Source organism: Vulpes vulpes, chromosome X (assembly GCF_048418805.1).
Source record: "Vulpes vulpes isolate BD-2025 chromosome X, VulVul3, whole genome shotgun sequence".
In the NCBI taxonomy this organism is placed as follows: domain Eukaryota; kingdom Metazoa; phylum Chordata; class Mammalia; order Carnivora; family Canidae; genus Vulpes; species Vulpes vulpes.
Window position 1 is genome coordinate 73094058 of NC_132796.1, and position 15093 is coordinate 73109150.

The window sequence follows — 15093 nt, forward strand, 5'->3', positions numbered from 1 at the left end:
TACAATACTATGAAATCTTTTATCAGTTATTCTTTGGATGTCAAGTTAATGTATTTATTTCAAAATCAAATGCAGCATAGGAATGTGTATTTACTGGAAAAATACTTTTGTATGCATTTTTTATCTTGTTACACAGCAAGATGTATTTCCTTGGTAATTTTGTTTATATTCCCCAGATATACTTCCCTGTGCACAGTAATATATAAGTATATTTACATGAACATATATATCATTCCAAATTTTGATCGCAATATACTGTTCTCCATATGTTTTGTACGTGTATTTATGTATATGCGTATATGGAAATATATGCACACACAAACATACATACACCCATGTGTAATTGTTTTCGTACATGTTTAATCTTATGTTTGTAATGTATGGTGCTCATTTGAATTATTTCAATGGACTTTGAACCACATTCTTCTATCAATCAGATTTGTTTATATAACAATATTAAACAATTGCCTTTAAAACACATTCCATGCATTTCCCCCCTAAGTTTGCATTTCTTTACATGTGACCTTTCTGTTTGGGATTGAGAAGGGTTTTTTTTGTTTTTGTTTTTTTATTTAACTTCCCTTTAATTTGTCCAATAAAGTTTGTAACAGGGCTCAAAATTTTTCCTGGGTCACATATCTGGTTTTGAATGCCCCAGGTGTTCCTGTCCTACTAACAGGGCACTCAAACAGTCTTTTCCCCAATGTCTTTGTCTTGAAGATGATGGTGGAGGTGAAATCCCATTCCTCAGGCCTGGAGGCCTGGAGGCCTGGAGAGAGGTCCACATGGATAACACTGTGCTGGGGTGGTGTGTGGGGCCCAAGCAGAAGCAGAGGAAAAGTAACCTCCACGGAGGGAAGGAAATGATCATTTACATAATTATTTTAAGCCAGAGGCTCCCTACATGGTATCTCGAATAACCTGACAAGTATTCAGTTATTTTCCCCATTATTTACACATGTAGAATTAGGTCTGAGGCCTTTTTCCATTGTGCCCTGAAGCCTTCAATGCTTTGAATGAAGAATTCCCATTGGGCTAGTACTTGACGCAACCCTAAGTATTTCTTGTTTTGTTTTCTGTCATAGCTATATTATTTTTAAATGAAGAAAAACCATGAAAGCTAAAGCAATGTCTGTACTACCAAAAGAAAAAAAGTTAAAAGCTTGAAAAGGTAGGAATGAATATTTGCAAACAATATTACAGAATTTGTGCTAGTGGGCTAGAAAATGAAGGACTTTTGTTTATCAGTGGAGAAAGGGACAAATGATAACAAATAATTTACGTAAAAAGCAAAGTACTTCTCCAGTAAACATCTGGAAAGATGCCACACTGCATCAACTGAAGAAATGGCAATCTGGAGATGTTGTAATAAGTAAGTGAAAAAATAAATTTGCAGAAAATTATTTATGTGATTGCAAATTTTTAAAAGTATGTATCTGTAGCCACGTAAGTACACAAATATTTTAAGGTAGGTGTACACACTACCTAAACAGAAACACCTCTGGAAAATGTGCACCAATCTATTTACGTCGGATATCTTGGATACCTGTGAGCTGGAGTGAGGGGATCATATAGATGGAAGGTGCAGAATGATTTCATTTTCTAAGTATACATTTTTAATGTTTAGCATTTTGCAATTAGGCAAATTTGTTGAGGGGAACACTTGAATATATCTAATAGCCAATTCACAAGAAAAGTTCACATGTATTTACCATGTTATGAAAATGTTCCCATGATACTGCTTAATAAACAAATACAAACTTCAGCTTTTGATTTGACAGTTTATCTGTATATGTGTGTGCTTCTGTCTTACCCTTCCCTTACCCCAAATGTTCACGCTCTCCTGTGCAAAGTTTTCTTCACCTCTCCCAGGGACTGAATTTTCTCTCTCAGGGCATGGAGATCCAGAAAGGGATTGTGGACAAAGAGTAGAACATTCCAAAGGTAGTGGAAAATTCCAGAAAGTTCTGGCTAATGCACCGGAGCCCAAGCGCCTCCCTCCTTCTTTCTGCCTTGCAAAGCCCTCTGGTCGGAGACTTTCAGAGCTACAGTTCTGGCTCTGACCACTACACTGACTGTACTTTTTTTTTTGTAAAGGAAAAGGCACGATTTGTTTCATTCTACTCTCATTACGGTGACCAACCAAACTCTGTTTGCTATCTCCTTTATAGTTTCCAGGTCTGCTATGTGTGTGTGTTTTGCTTTATGGTTTTGGTTTTGGTTTTGGCTGGTGTGTGTGTGTGTGTGTGTGTGTGTGTGTGTGTGTTTGCTTGCTATTATCTCTCTGGAATGAGGTGGAGACGATGCCAGCCATATAATTATTTTCAGAATATTCTGTTATTTTGCTCTAACTTAAAAAAAAGTCCCAATATTGAAGCAAGAATTTAGCTAGGCTACGTATGCATGGACATGTCACCGCCATTCTGTGGAGCTCAGTTGCAGTCTCTGTTTCTCCAAGTAGCATCTGAATGACCCCAAACAAGCTCTGGCACCTCATTAAACCTCAAGAAACCTCGAAAAGCTGGTGACTGCGATATCAGAGTCCCCTTGTTAAGGAATACATGACAGAGCAGATGCAATGTAACAAGTCCAGAGTCTGGCCTACAGCTGGCACTCAGAGTTCTCTGGATTCACAGAATGAGGGAACAAGATGTATTGCAGTGGATACAGAGTCTGGCATACAGAGTCCCCTGTGTTTGTAGCTATAAGTACCTGGGTCCGGTCCCACCCCTCCTGACTCTAGTTGGCCTTTTCTGCAGGGCAGATTCAGTTGGAAACAGTTCCCTGGTAGGCTGGTAGCAAACTCAGGGGACAGTAATTATAAGAAGTAAAGTCGCCTCCGGCGCCTGAGGTTGTCTTCTCCATGCCTTTGAAGAAGGGACTTCCCATAAAGACTCCATCTTGCTTGTGTGGCGCTGACAAAGGGGTTCGGGACCTCCCCTCCCCTTCCTCAGCAGCCGTCGTTGATCTCCAAACCTCCAGCTCCAGACCCCACGGACTCTCTTCACAAGCAAACCGGGAAGACATTGGTGACGGATCACTGCCTTCAGTCCACACCATGGGTGAGTTGGTCAGCATGAGGCCTTGGTCTCAGATCCCCAGAGGGTATGAGGGGTTCTGGGCCCCTTCCCAAACCACATCACCCCACAGGACACCCAGCCAACCCCCTTTTAGAGAAAGGGTGGAGTGGCCCAGGCTGACTATTCTCCACTCTCTTGAAATGGGCTAAGTGGGCCCTGACGTTCCCATCCTGGTTCCATTCCACATGGAAAACTTCCCCTCCTATGGAAGTGGTCATGGCTGAGGTGAATTTTCTTCACTGGTTGAGGGGATAGACCTGATTTATGTGGTCTTCACAGGTCCAGAGTTTGGAGAGTGGGGAGGGTCTCCTAGGTTGGTGAGGTAGGAGGCAAATGGGAGGGGGTGTTGGTATAAATTAACATTCTCTGGATGCCTGCTAGAGGCTGGGGACAGGCAGAGCACCCACCATTACCCTTGACTCTTACATCAACTATTCAGGGTAGACTGTATTACCCCCATAGAAGTTTCTTGAGGTTTGTTTTATAACCCAGCATATGACCTCTTCTGGAATGTTCCACGTGTAGTGGTCATGTGCCCTGTTCCACGCCAATTAAGTAAATTTGTTAGTTTACTTAATTCTCATTTTAAAATATCCACCTAGTGGAATTTATGTCTGCCATTTTATAGGTCACTCAAGGAGGTGTGTTAATGTTTCCCACTGTAATGGTGAATTTATCCATTTCTCCTTTTGCTGTGATCACTTGCTTTGCACCTTTTGGCTCTGTGTTAAGACACGCACACAAATTTAGAATTTTGTACTAATGGCTTCTTTTTACATTGAAACTTTTATAATAATGAAACATCCCTCTTTTCTTTAGCAATGTTTTTCCCCCTTGAATTAATACCTTTCCCTTTAGTAATATGGTTACACCAGCTTGCAGTACATTAGTGTGTAAATGGTACACATTTTGCCTTGTTTTAGTTTTATTTTCAAATTTTCTAGACAATTAAACTTTGCATGTGTCTCTTTTAAGGAGCATTTGATGGAATTTTTTTTTTCTAGGTTCATAATATCTGGTTTTCTATTTGGAATATCCAGTCTGAAACTTTTAATGTAAATATAGGTATAACTTGATTTCTATACAGCGTGTTAACTGCACATTTATTTCTGCCTGTTGTAAGGCCCTTTTCCTCTCCTTTCCTTGAAATTATTTAGTATTTTTTTAGAGGGAAGGAGAGGTGGGGAGGGGCAGGGGAGAGGGAGAGAGAGAGAGAATGGCTCTCTCTGAGATCATGACCTGAGCCAAAATCAAGAGTCGCACCCTTGGGGCACCTGGGTGGCTCAGTCAGTTAAGCCGCGACTCTTGGTTGCAGCTCACATCTTGATCTTGGGGTCATGATATCAGGGTTGTGAGAGAGAGCCCCGCCTTGGGTTCCATGCTCAGCGTGAACTCTGCTGGAGATGATCTCCCTTTCCTTCTCACTCTGCCCCTCCCCTGACCCCTCCTCTTTCTCTGTCTGTCTGTCTGTCTGTCTCTCTCTCTCTCTCATGAATAAATAATAAAATCTTTTTAAAAAATTGGACCACTTAACCAACTAAGCCACCCAGGCACCCCTATATTAGTATTAAATTGTTACCTTATTTGGCCGGACAGTTAAACATTCTCATAGTATTTACCCTTAATACCATAATGTACTTTTTTGCCTTTTCACGGTCTGATGTAAATTACTTCTTTAAAGCTCTTCATTTAGACAGTGAAGGAATGTTGAAACACTTTGATTCCACTCACACCCTCCCAAGGTATTGCCATGAATTTTAATTCTATGTATATTTAAACCCCTAGAAGAAATTAGCCTCATGGTGCTATATAGTCGATACTCATTTAGACTTGCCTACATATTCACAAATGCCATTCATTAGTCTTTCTTTCCTGCATCTCTGTGCCTCCACGTGGGATCATATTTCTTCTGCCTGAAGGAGAACCTTTAATATTTCTTTTAGTCTGAGTCTTCTGGTCACAAATTTTCCCAGTTTCGCTACATTAACATCATTGTGAAATGTACATCTTTTCTTTAGGAATGTTTTTCCTTAAAGCATACTTTGTCTCCTCTTAGTATTGTTATACTGACTTGATTATCCCGTTACTTTGGGAAGGTTCTCAAGCAAGATCTCTTCAAATGCCACTTCTCCACGTTTCCCTCTCCTTCATTCTGGGACTCAAATGAAGCAGGTGTTAGCTATGCCTACTACATCTCATTTAATTCTCTCCTCTCTCTTCTGGTATTATCCATATGATGTCTCTCCAGGCTATTCTGGATATTTTCATTAAATCTAACTTTCACTTCTCTAATTCTTTCTTCAGGTGGGAACTCACTCTTGACCCTTGAACCATAACACCAAACTTTCAGGGTGGATTTTGTTATCCCCCAAGGCAGAGGAGGGAACTGTGAATTAGAGGTGCTAAGCAACCTGTCCCAGGTCACCTAGCCTGAAAAGGGCAGAGCAGGGGGCTAACATCACAGATGAAACCCTAGGCCCAACCCCTTTCCTCTGTGCTCGATCTCTTCATGGCTGCAAATGCTCCCCACGTCTCATCCTCCCAGGAAAGGGAACCACAGTGAAGTTTTTCAACCTTTTTGGCGCTGTGCCCTATTTTGGTTTTGGATGATAAAAGTCAGTGATATTTCTTCATTAGCCATGGTATTTCCCCAGAACCTTTTGTGGCATTTGGGACCACTGACGTGTTGTTCTCAATTTCAGGGCATAATAACGTAGGTAACTCCCTGCAAAGAAGAGCAAGATGCTGGAGTATTTACCAAAGGAGATATAACAACTGGTCTGAACAAGTCAGTTCTGGCATTCGTCCTTCATCCCACCAGCAGCAAGATGGAGATCCAGCAACAAATGGCACTCACATGAGCACGCGAGTAAGATAGTAAGTGACCAGTCAGCATAGCTGAAATGTACCAGCCAGTGGAACACATAGCCTTGTAGTTGAATACGTCAGTCTCTTCTCCAACCTGGAAGAGTGAAGAATGATAGAATCAGGATAATGATTGAGCAAACTTTATTGTACCCTGGGATCAGTGGGAAAATGTGTAATAGAAGACTTTCTGAGCACATGTGGACTACTTTCTTCTCTCCACTTGCCCACAGCACTCCCTATGCCATTCCACCGTGTCATTGGAGAGGCAATTTTCAGAAACAAGACCAAGTCCAAGCTAACATGGAGGGAGAGCAAAAGCCTCCAGAGAGAAAAATGGAGGGGGAGAGGCAGGATGAGACCTCGGGGAGCTGGTTCAAGATCATAGTGAGTGTCTTGGCAAAAGGGGCCTAATATGCAGAAGAAGGTGAACAGAGGAAATTGTGTTGGACTCATGTAGAGATGCTGGGTACTTTTCTGGGGCAGAGGAGTGGGTAAGCAGTCTTTTTATTAACAGGAGTTAACATCCTAGATCAAGTAAGGGCAGACTCAGAGAAGCAATATAAAGGGAACAGACTGACTACAGGGAGAATCCGGTAGGTTGTCTAAGAGCAGAGGAGACTACAGCCAGGGAGATGGAGCAACTCCACACCGGAAGGCTCAGTTTAACTCTAGCTGAATGTGGGAGGAGGTTGAGTCTCTGGTGTCCCCGTTGGAGAGGCAGGCTAAGGCACCCTGCCCTGAGCTAAGATCACTTGGAACTTTATAAAAGGAAGTACATGTTAAACATCTTAAGTTGATTATTTGAAGAAAAGCGTTTGAATGGAAAGGAAATCTATGTCTGGTACAAACGTTTGCAATAATGGATAATGTCCTATCAGAAGAAATTATTTTAAAGCCCCCCCAAAAAAATGTATGGGACGAAGACAATGGTCTTCCCTAACCTTCTCTTAACCTTGGACTCCATTATGTGAATCTCTTCTCCCGTCTCTGCCTCCTAGATTCCATTCGGCATCAAATATGAAGAGACGTGGCTGCTGAATCTGATTCAGGGACAATGCAGTGTCCCCTTCACCCCAGTTGAAGTAAGAGAAGACAGTGAGGCAGATGAGAAGAAACAGGGCAGATGAGCAGTGTCTTGGGTCTCATATTCTCTTTCTCTTGCCATTCTCACTCTAGTTTCACTATGAGAAAATGCAGGCCCAGTTCTTTGTTGAGAATGCCAGCATTGCCTTTGCATTGAAGAGTGTCAACGGGAAGATCTGGGATGAGAATAATGAAAGGGTGCGTGCCAAGGGCATGACTGTGGCTAGTTGGGGGCAGGAGGGCAAGAGAGGGGTGAGGTCTTGCGTGATCCCAAGGCTCAGGTTTCCTGGTACTTACCCAGCCCCTCTTGTGTTCCCTACAGGTCTCTGTCTTTGTCTACCCCTCTGACGCACCCCACTCTGTGCAGAAGGAGCTGATGTCAGAAAAGGTGGAGCAAACAAAGGTAATGCAGACTCAAGACTAGTTGTGCATCCACATCCAGACCCACATCTTCTTCCCACACCTATCGCCCCCCCCCCATCTCCACCTCAAACTCAGAGCCACTGACCCCATCTCTAACTCTGCAGCGGACCATGAACAAATGATACGTAGTTTCCCAGCAACCTCTTAAGAGCCAGAGAGTCCCCTATGCCTCTGGTATGCCCACAGCAGTAATTCTAGGGCATGTGAGGGCATAGGGGTCTGTCTGGGAGGGAGACATAGGGATGGTAACGTGGGGAGGGGTTGGAGCTAGAGCTGTACCAGCCGGGCCTCTCCTCAGCCTTCTGATTGCCTCCTCTGGGCTTCTCGGAGACTTGATCACCCATGATATTGCAATGGTACTGAATCCTAGAAACAGCATGGCTGCCTCCCTGCAGACCCATGGAAAGAACATTTCCAAGGTGAGGACTCAGGCCCAGTGCTGAGACTGATGGTGAAGTGGGAGAGGTTAGGTAGAAGAGGCACATTGGCCCCAGATATTCCCCGTTGGGGTCCTCACTCTAACTTTTTCCTCATCATAGCTTTTGCCCTTGAACCCAAGCAACAAGAAGCCTTACCAGCGGGATGGCCCATCCAGCATTATGCAGAATGCCTCCAGTATCAAGCCGTTGAACAGTGAGGTGAGGTGTGGTACCCAGGTCCCTCTTTGAAAGGAAGGCGGGAGTGCTCACGGAGTGGTGACAAGAGTCAGGAAGTGGACTTGTTGGAAAAGGGAAGGGTTGTGGGTGCAGGATCATCCTGGCCATCTTTCTCTGCTCCATGTGTTTCCTCCCTATAATTATAGGTGAAATCCACAAGGGAGTTGGACAAGAGCAAAAGCCTGCAGCCAGAAGAGATGAGTGCCAACAGAAGCTCCCTGTGCACCGCCTTTCCTGATAAATCAACCAACATAAGGTCAGTTGTACACTATGTCACCCCATGGGACTCTGAACTATGCCTTATGATGCCTGTTTGGAGGAGGCAGCAGCTCTGTTCCTTTGGGCGGGGGGACCAGAGGCCCTATGCTCTCCTCCCTCTGTCCCTCACCTGTGCTTAGAGGTCTCCTTCCCTTCCTCTGACCTGCTCACCTGTTTGTATGGTCTGGGATCTGTTTGCAGGCTATCTGCACACAGTTTTCTCTAGCGTGCCCTCTGCAAAGTGTGATCCATGAAGCAGGGCTCCCCTTCCTCACTAGGACCAGAATGACCACCTTGAACCACATGCTGTGACCTGGACAGAGAAGGGCCCTCTAGCCCAGAGCCTCATGCTGAGACAGGCCTTCCAACTGCCTCCTGAGACAGCATTTCCCTCCCTTGTTTTGAGAGGGAGCCTCCTTTCCTTGAACCAAATGTATTGCCCGCCCCCCCCAACCCGCCCAATCTCAGGCAGCCATGATGGCTTTCCTGCCCCATGCTGAGGGCTGAGGTCCTGGGGAGCTGTTCCCTGAGGTCCTCTTCCTCTGGCCCAAAGCCAATATCTGGGCCCTCCCTGGGAGACACCAGGGTTCCCTGAGTCAGGGGGCCAGAAGTGGGTGACTGCCAGTGAGCCGAGGGCTTTCCTGAAGCAGGGATGGAAGGCAGAGGGCAGAAGTGCTTGAGCATAATGAAAGACAGGCCTCTCAGAGGCACTTCCCCCTCCCCTCCTTCCACACATCTCATCAACCCGACTGGTCCTTCAGGGGAGCCCTGGGGATCCTGACATTGGTATAATTCCTCAGGCTAGGAACCAACTGAGACAGGCACAGGTGCACAAGGGCCATCAGGAGGGAAAGCAGGGATCATAAGAGGAGGCCACAGAACCTCAGCCGTGCTGACCTGGGGCTTGACCTTCTACTCCTTCTGGGACAGGTCTCCTGCCCCCATGGTTGCCTTGTTCCCCATGCCCAGCTTGGATTGAGCTCACACAGGTGACAAAGTTTCAACCAGCATCCAATGGGCCCCCAGCCCAACACATGCATGTTTTCCATTCTTACCTTGGGTGCTAGGGCCAGCCAGGGCAGATGAAGGAAAAGGCTGCAGCCATGGGGCCATTTCCTCCTTCTCTCTTCCTTCCTGACCCCCGCCACCATGGTAGAGCTTCTTTCCCTTCCCTTTGCTTTGCTTTCTCTTCCTCTTAGTCTGTGGTTCTCCTATGTTTCTCTCGCCTTTCTCCTCCTACCCTCTCCCCCTCTTCTGTCTTTATCTCCCTCCCTCTCCCTCCCTGCCTCCTGGTTCTTGCCTCACTCACTCCCATGCCCCAGCATCCTGGGCCATCCCTTGGTGGTGGTGGTGGGGGGGTCATAGTGCTGCAGAATGCTGGACCCCTAGTGAGGTAGCAGAGTCCTGGGCGCCCACCCCATTCCCCCTTCTCTCTGGAGCCTTCGGTAGGGATCTGAAGGAAAGAAGGGAGGCAGGGAGGGGAATTCAGCCCTGGAGCCTGAGCTCCAAATGTTGCTTCTGGTGGCACTGGAGAAGGGAGTCAGGGCAGTCTAGGTGGGAGCCGCCCAGGCGGAAAGAGAGGGAGGAGGGGGTGGGGGGGAGAAATGGAATCAGAGAGGAGGGGAAGAGAGTGTGTGCTTTCCCTATAGGTCAATCCACAGTGGAGGTGCCAAGGGCCCCGGAAGGCTGGGACACTGTGGTGTAGGTGGGACATACTGGGCTGTGAGTCAGTTGTAAGTGTGCTTGCTCCTATGACGAAGGACACTTGCAAAGAAAGTTTCACTAACTTTTCTATTTTGTCTGGATTTATGCAGCTCCATCCTGGAATTGTTTCCCAAGTTATTATGCCTGGTAGGTGTATTCCTTGATCATTGACTTCTCTACTGGCACCGATGCTTCCCACAACCTGCCCTGAAGCCATCTAGGTCTTGCAGAAGTTACAATTTTCATGACCCTTAGACCTCATGGAGGTACAGATTCGTGTGGGAACCCGACAAGGGCTCCAGATCTCCTTCAACCATGTTCTCCACAGGCATCAGGGACCTCAAGACGACGATCCCAAATGTAGTCTTGCCCATGTAATTTCAAGGGCCATTTTACACCTGGCCTCTGACCCTCACCCTCTCTGGGGCCCATCCTTTCCCTGATTGTCCAGTACCAGCTCCTGGTCTACACTGCCCACTTCCTCTTTTCCTTTTCCCAGGATAGCCAGGAGTCGCCTTCACCAACCAGCATTGGTATTGCAGCTCACAAGAAGTTACCAACCTGCAAGGTGAGAAGGGTGGATCAAGCAGGGTTTTGGGTGGTGCGTGAGGAAGGGGTATCAGCCATGGTCCTGAGGACCATTGTGATTTCAGGGAAGCTTCTTTGGATCTGATGCACTGAAGAGTCTAATCCTGCAATTCCTACTGCAGTAAGTACTCCTGGGAATCTGGGGAAGGGGATGGCTAGGATGGGTGAGGTCACCCAAGCTCAGGACTGCTGACTGGGTCTTGAAATCTCATTTGGGGTCTAGACCACAGAGATAGACTATCCTCATTGCCACCCCCCATCCCCCCACAGGTACTACTTGATCTACGACTCTGGAGACCGTCAGGGTCTCCTCAGTGCCTACCACGATGAGGCCTGCTTCTCCCTGACCACTCCCTTCAACCCCAAGGACCCAGCCCTGTGAGTAGCAAAACTCAGACTCTGCTCCTGGGCCCTGTGGCTCCCCAGCAGACACAGGGCAGCTCCTGGAAACACTCACACTGGCCAGACCACCACCTCTTGTTCCCTTTTCTCTCCTAGAAGCAGCTTGTGTGAATACTTCAAGGAGAGCAGGAATTTGAAGAAACTTAAGGACCCCTGTGCGTGTGTGATGGGGAATACTGGACAGGGAAAGGGGGTGTGAGGAGATAATTATAGGGTCCCAGGTGTGGCAACCCCTGACCTTTGCTCCTTTCTCCTCTCTTCATAGCCCTGCGTGTTCAGCTGCTGAAGCATACGAAGTGTGACATCGTGCGCTCCCTCTGTGTGCTGCCCAAAACTCAGCATGACCTCAGCTTCTTCGTGGTGGACATGTGGTTCCAGACGGTGAGCATCAGTCTCCTCCCTCAGGGCAACCCCAGAAAGCCACAGGTGGGTAGAAAGTTTAGGTGACTTAGCACCTGGGCTCTTCTCTTTCAGGACATGATGATCTGCTTCTCCGTCAATGGGGTGTTCAAGGAAGGTGCGTGTGTGTAGAACCTCCTCCCCAGACGCCCCCACTGCTCTCCCCACTGCTAGCTGGGCTCCCTCTCAGAACTCTCCCAGCTTTTCTGGTGCCTTCCCTCCCCTTCCTATTCCTGCTATGTTCTCCCATCTCCACTCTGCCCTCAAATCATCCCGGTCTGAACTAGGTCTGTGCCTGTCTGCCCCACATAGTCTGGGCATTAGGGACACGGTCTGTGGAGTTTGACGGCTCTCATCCTAGATCCTTACTCTGTGACCTTGGGCTCTTAACCTGTAAGTTTCCTCATTTGCTAATGGAGCTAATGATGCCTATCTCTTGAGCAGCTGTGAAAAGTGCATCAAATGCACTTGATAGGGTCCCTGTCACTGGTAGAGTCCCTGTCACAGGGAATAGATTGCCTTCCCCATCCAGAACACCTTGACTCCCCAGAGAACAAGTGTCCCCTTCAGCATGAATATCAACTCAGACCCTGACTGGGGAATGCTGTGTGAGTATGTAAACATGTGGGATGCTAAGGGGGTATTGTTGTGTGTTGCTGAAGTGGAAGGAATGTCTCAGGATTCTGTTCGCGCCTTCACCCGGACCTTCATCGCTACCCCTGTCAGCAATTACAGGTGAGTGCTTTGTTGTGGGTGTAACACCCAGTTCAGTATGAGTTTGGGGGTATGGGAATGGGGAGGTACAGTCTTTGGGGTGTTCTCAATATTGTGAAAAACCATCAGGTACATCCAAGGAATCACGTCTCCTAGTGATTAAGAGCATTGGCTCTGAAATCAGATTATGGGTTCTTTCCCTGATCCCCACACTCACTAGCTTTGTGACCTTTGCCAAGTCACATGATCTTTTTGTGACACAGTGTCTTCCTCTGAAAATGGAGATTAGACCGTCCACTCCTTGGCAGGTGTGTTCGGTAAATATGGACGTAAAATTGTCCGTGGTTTGGGGATAAACCTATAAATGTAGTGAAATTGGTTAGACAATCTCTCTAAAGGTTGGCTCTCTGAGGGGTGAAGGAAAAATAGAGGTACCGGCCAAGGAACCTGGGTGGCGTGCCCAGTAGGGGTATGGAAAGAATCTGGTTTCTGAGTGGCAGTGGGAGCAGGATCGTTGTTGGGGTGTGGGGTTGTCTATCTGTCCAGTTTCTAAGGTCCCATTTTTTTTCCTTCAGCCTGTGCATCATGAATGATGACCTGTTTGTGAGGGACGCCAGCCCCAAGGAAACCCAGAGCACATTCTCTATCCCAGTGCCCGCACGCTCCTGCAGTTCCTGGCCCACCCTCTGCCAGAAGCAGCAGGAAGTGGTACAGATTTTCTCCACTCAGTCTGGGATGAATCTCCAGTGGCTTCAGAAGTGAGTGTTGGGGGTGCATGGGGATAGGAGGGAGCTGGGAGGAACCAAGATTGAATCATGTCAACTTGCAGGTAATTTGTTTTGCTCATTTATTTCACTAATTATCACCCTGAACATTATCCTTTCATTACTTATAAGCTGAGCTCTTCCTTCCTTCCTTCCTTCCTTCCTTCCTTCCTTCCTTCCTTCCTTTCTAGCTAGCTTCATTTTGTTTGTTGTTTTACTTTCCTAAATCCATGGACCTGTGCCTTTATTGACAAACATTTTGGTTTCAGGAGTTTTTCCCAGTGCTCACTGTGCCACAGGGTTCATTCCATTGCCTACATTGTGATAAATGTGGTGGCATGTTTCTTTTGCATAGGTTGGGAAATGGTACTGTGCAGTTAGATTGTGTCTGCTTTAGTTTTAATGGATATCACCTATGCTTTCTCCACACTAGGTAACTTCATGACAGCCAGTGGGACTACACAGGTTCTCACTTGGCCCAAGGTGAGGCTGAGGAATTCAGGCCAAATGAGCCGAAACTGGGTGGCCTGGGGATGAAACTCAGGGCTCCTGGCTCTGCTGATCTCCCAACTCCTTCTCTTCACTTCCCTCCAGGCCAAGCACACAATCCCAAAGGAGGCCCTCACCCAGACTCATCCAGGATCCTGAGAACGCAGCCCTGACAAGAAACTCTTGGATGTAGTCATCTTCATCTTCATCATCTTTGTTGTCTTTTTTCTGTAGCCTGAGTTAGTTGACTGAGTGGGAGGTTTGCTTGGGGCTGGGATGCCAACGTTTAACTGACACTAATCCGCTCAAAGACCAGTTGTGTATTTTCCCACTCAGGATCCTTGATTCTCTTCTTAATAAATAGTGACATAGCATGTTATGTTGAATCTATGCAAAATCCATTCGAGGCCTGTATTTTGATCACTGGTCCACAGAGAAAGAAAAGGAGAGTCAAAGAGGCTCAGTGACTCTTGGAAAACAGTAAGGGTAGAGGCTCAAAAACTGGACCTCTCTAACGCCCAGGCTATGTGTGTGCCCTGTGGCTGTGTGGCTACCACAGTGGGGCATGTTCTCTCTCACTCTGTCATACCTGGGGATGCTTTTCTGTGCCCCTAGTGTATTAGTCAAATAGTTTTAGGCAGAGAACAGTATTCCTTCTTAGCCATAAAAATCTATTCAAATTTAGCAACAATCCATTTAGGGAAAAACAGCAGTAAAGAGCACAAGAGAACCTGAGGAGAAAAGACTTGTCTTCATATATTACTGACATTGACACATAAAGACATAAGTAGAGAGAAAGGAAACTGATATTAAAATTGTTAATAAGATCATTAGGAATACTCAATATATTTATGAAATCCATCTAATCACAATCACCTAGAAAAATATACCTTCAAATGTTTAGACAATGTACTAAATGAGAAAATAAAGCTGAGCTGGCGACTGGTCTCTGTTCCCAATGTTTTAGTCAGATTATTTTTATACTGCAGTTATATTAGTTTCTTAGCCATATACAGATATTGAAAAGAAACCTGTTTGAATAAAAACTACATTAGAAAGCACATGAAAAACATTTTAACAATAAATTCTTCTCATGCATACCTGATTTAAATATCCTTGCTATTTAAAAGAAACAGTAGAGAAATCAGATACGGAGATAAATCTAAAATTCTCATTAAACAAATAGTAATGCCCAACACATCCATGAAAGTCTATTCAAACACAGTAAGTATAAAAACACATTTGCAAACATTGAGATAAGATACTAAATGAGAAAAGAAAGATAAAGATTTTTATTTCCAAGAAAATATATTGCATGTGTGTCTCTCTGTATTGATATATTGTATTTGATTTGTAAAATAATCATTAATTATACTGCTTGTCCTTCTCCGATTGACTTATTTCACTCAGCATAATACCCTCCAGTTCCGTCCACGTTGAAGCAAATGGTGGGTATTTGTCGTTTCTAATCGCTGAGTAATATTCCAGTGTATGTTCTCATTCATTTGGGGAATATAAATAATAGTGAAAGGGAATATAAAGGAAGGGAGAAGAAATGTTGGGAAATATCAGGAAGGGAGACAGAACATAAAGACTCCTAACTCGGGGAAACGAACTAGGGGTGGTGGAAGGGGGGAGGAGGGCGGGTGTTGGAGGGGAATGGGT

General features: G+C 45.8%; 1 protein-coding gene across 1 annotated transcript; it reads left to right on the plus strand.

Moving 5' to 3' along the window:
- Positions 1–2434: 2434 nt before the first annotated feature.
- On the plus strand, positions 2435–13802 carry LOC140596192 (nuclear RNA export factor 3-like). The gene is made up of 19 exons (XM_072743886.1): positions 2435–3062; positions 5783–5957; positions 6179–6332; positions 6947–7030; positions 7125–7229; positions 7354–7434; positions 7994–8092; positions 8257–8366; positions 10183–10219; positions 10572–10640; positions 10726–10781; positions 10931–11038; positions 11159–11217; positions 11328–11443; positions 11537–11579; positions 12124–12196; positions 12751–12933; positions 13373–13422; positions 13534–13802. Exons 1-18 carry the CDS (start codon positions 2864–2866, stop codon positions 13374–13376), a joined length of 1755 nt encoding a protein of 584 aa, XP_072599987.1. The 5' UTR covers positions 2435–2863; the 3' UTR covers positions 13377–13422; positions 13534–13802.
- Positions 13803–15093: the final 1291 nt, after the last annotated feature.